We start from the raw sequence: 2500 nt of genomic DNA on the forward strand, positions 1-2500 counted from the left end.
GCAGTCTTCGTATATTGCGCGTCTCATCCAGCAGCTGAAGCGCACAGAATACGAGTTTGTGAACAGAGAACAAATCCACGCCCTCCTCACTCAAGAGACCGACGCACGATATTCCCTGCTCGAGCTCTATGCTCAGCTCTATCAGGAGATCCACAGACAAGAATCAAAACAGAAAAACATCCTACACAACGCGCTTGTGCAGCAACTTCAAAAAGCGATAACCCTGCACGAGACACGAGCAGGTCAAGCACAAGGTGAGGCCTCGACGCTCACACAGCGACTTCACGATCTAGAGCACGCCTATCAGACTTCGACCACTGCGCTAACGTCCACTACTGAAAAACTGCAGTCCTCCCATAAAACTCTCGAGAGCACACACCGACAGCTGGAGGGCGAGCACGCGGAGCTGACGAGGACGCACAAGCAGCTGGAGAAGGCACATGCCGAGCTGGAGAAGTCGCACGCCGCGCTGACGGAGTCGAGCGCCGCTCTGGAGCAGCAGGTGACGGAGTGGAAGACCCGCGCATCGAGCCTGGACGCTGAGCGCGGCGACGTGTCGGAGCGCCTTGTGCGGCTGGAGGGCGAGCACGCGGAGCTGACGAGGACGCACAAGCAGCTGGAGAAGGCACATGCCGAGCTGGAGAAGTCGCACGCCGCGCTGACGGAGTCGAGCGCCGCTCTGGAGCAGCAGGTGACGGAGTGGAAGACCCGCGCATCGAGCTTGGACGCTGAGCGCGGCGACGTGTCGGAGCGCCTTGTGCGGCTGGAGGGCGAGCACGCGGAGCTGACGAGGACGCACAAGCAGCTGGAGAAGGCACATGCCAAGCTGGAGAAGTCGCACGCCGCGCTGACGGAGTCGAGCGCCGCTCTGGAGCAGCAGGTGACGGAGTGGAAGACCCGCGCATCGAGCCTGGACGCTGAGCGCGGCGACGTGTCGGAGCGCCTTGTGCGGCTGGAGGGCGAGCACGCGGAGCTGACGAGGACGCACAAGCAGCTGGAGAAGGCACATGCCAAGCTGGAGAAGTCGCACGCCGCGCTGACGGAGTCGAGCGCCGCTCTGGAGCAGCAGGTGACGGAGTGGAAGACCCGCGCATCGAGCCTGGACGCTGAGCGCGGCGACGTGTCGGAGCGCCTTGTGCGGCTGGAGGGCGAGCACGCGGAGCTGACGAGGACGCACAAGCAGCTGGAGAAGGCACATGCCAAGCTGGAGAAGTCGCACGCCGCGCTGACGGAGTCGAGCGCCGCTCTGGAGCAGCAGGTGACGGAGTGGAAGACCCGCGCATCGAGCCTGGACGCTGAGCGCGGCGACGTGTCGGAGCGCCTTGTGCGGCTGGAGGGCGAGCACGCGGAGCTGACGAGGACGCACAAGCAGCTGGAGAAGGCACATGCCAAGCTGGAGAAGTCGCACGCCGCGCTGACGGAGTCGAGCGCCGCTCTGGAGCAGCAGGTGACGGAGTGGAAGACCCGCGCATCGAGCCTGGACGCTGAGCGCGGCGACGTGTCGGAGCGCCTTGTGCGGCTGGAGGGCGAGCACGCGGAGCTGACGAGGACGCACAAGCAGCTGGAGAAGGCACATGCTGTGGTGACGGAGTTGACCGCAGTTTCAGAGGAAAAGCTATCTTGCGCTTTGAAAGTTTGCGAGTCGTTGAAGTCTTCTGTGGGCAATGCCAGTGATCAAGTCAGCGTAGCGGGAATGGAGGTTGAGCGTCTGAGGGAAGAGGTTTTGATGGCGGAAAGTCGGGCGCATGAGTGGGAGTGCCGATGTGGTGTTTTGAGAGTGCGCTTGGAGTTTTATCGGGAGGCTTGTCGCGGTGGTTTATGGACACCAAGTGTTGTGGATATATTCAAGCATCTTGACGTGAACTCGTCGAGGGCGTCGGAGGGAAAGTCGGCGGCAGCAACATCCACGAGATACCCGACCACGGCAAGGCTGGCCCAGCTTCTCCGAAGCGGCAATTTCAGTGTCGTGTGAGGCGCGTTCGGAGGCGGATTTCGTGTTGTGTGTGGTGCTTTCGGTGGGGTTGAATGTTGAATGTGTAGTTTCGTGAGGGAACATCAACAGTCGCACCGAGGGTGTGCGGGCGTGCGCCGGTGTCAGGTGCAGCAGGTGACGCTTCTGCTTGGGAAGCCCTCGGCAGCTGATACAGAGAGAGCCGTTTCCGTCTCTCTCTGTATCCGTGTCTCCGCGACGACCGCAGTGCTGCTGGTCTGCTGCGCAAGGTTTTTTTCCAGTGTATGCAGGGCGCTGCGTGGCCACCCGTTTTTTTGAAGTGTCGGCTGCAGTGCAGCTGATCAGGGAGTGGACCGCCTTTGTCGTTTTTGGCGTTTTTGGTCTGTGATGGGGGCGGGCGTAAGGGTCGTCATGGGGGGGGGGATCACCTTTGTGTGTGTGTGTGTGTGTGTGCGCCGATGCCTTCGGCTATCCACCGCATGCCTGGCTTCTTCGGTGCTCTCCAGAGGGCAAGGCCAGGGCCAACGCAAGCGAATCTCCCAGTACATC

At 61.7% G+C, this 2500-nt stretch overlaps 1 protein-coding gene across 1 annotated transcript in view; it reads left to right on the forward strand.

Moving 5' to 3' along the window:
- The window catches only part of LMJF_14_1110 (putative kinesin K39), a gene marked incomplete at both ends in the record, with an annotated part of 3690 nt that extends 1718 nt beyond the window's left edge, over window positions 1-1972 (forward strand). The window contains one exon of the mRNA XM_001687659.1: window positions 1-1972. This exon is cut by the window's left edge and continues 1718 nt beyond it. Coding sequence (XP_001687711.1) covers window positions 1-1972 — 1972 coding nt within the window.
- Window positions 1973-2500: the final 528 nt, after the last annotated feature.

This window comes from Leishmania major, chromosome 14 (genome assembly GCF_000002725.2).
Source record: "Leishmania major strain Friedlin complete genome, chromosome 14".
NCBI classification, from domain to species: domain Eukaryota; phylum Euglenozoa; class Kinetoplastea; order Trypanosomatida; family Trypanosomatidae; genus Leishmania; species Leishmania major.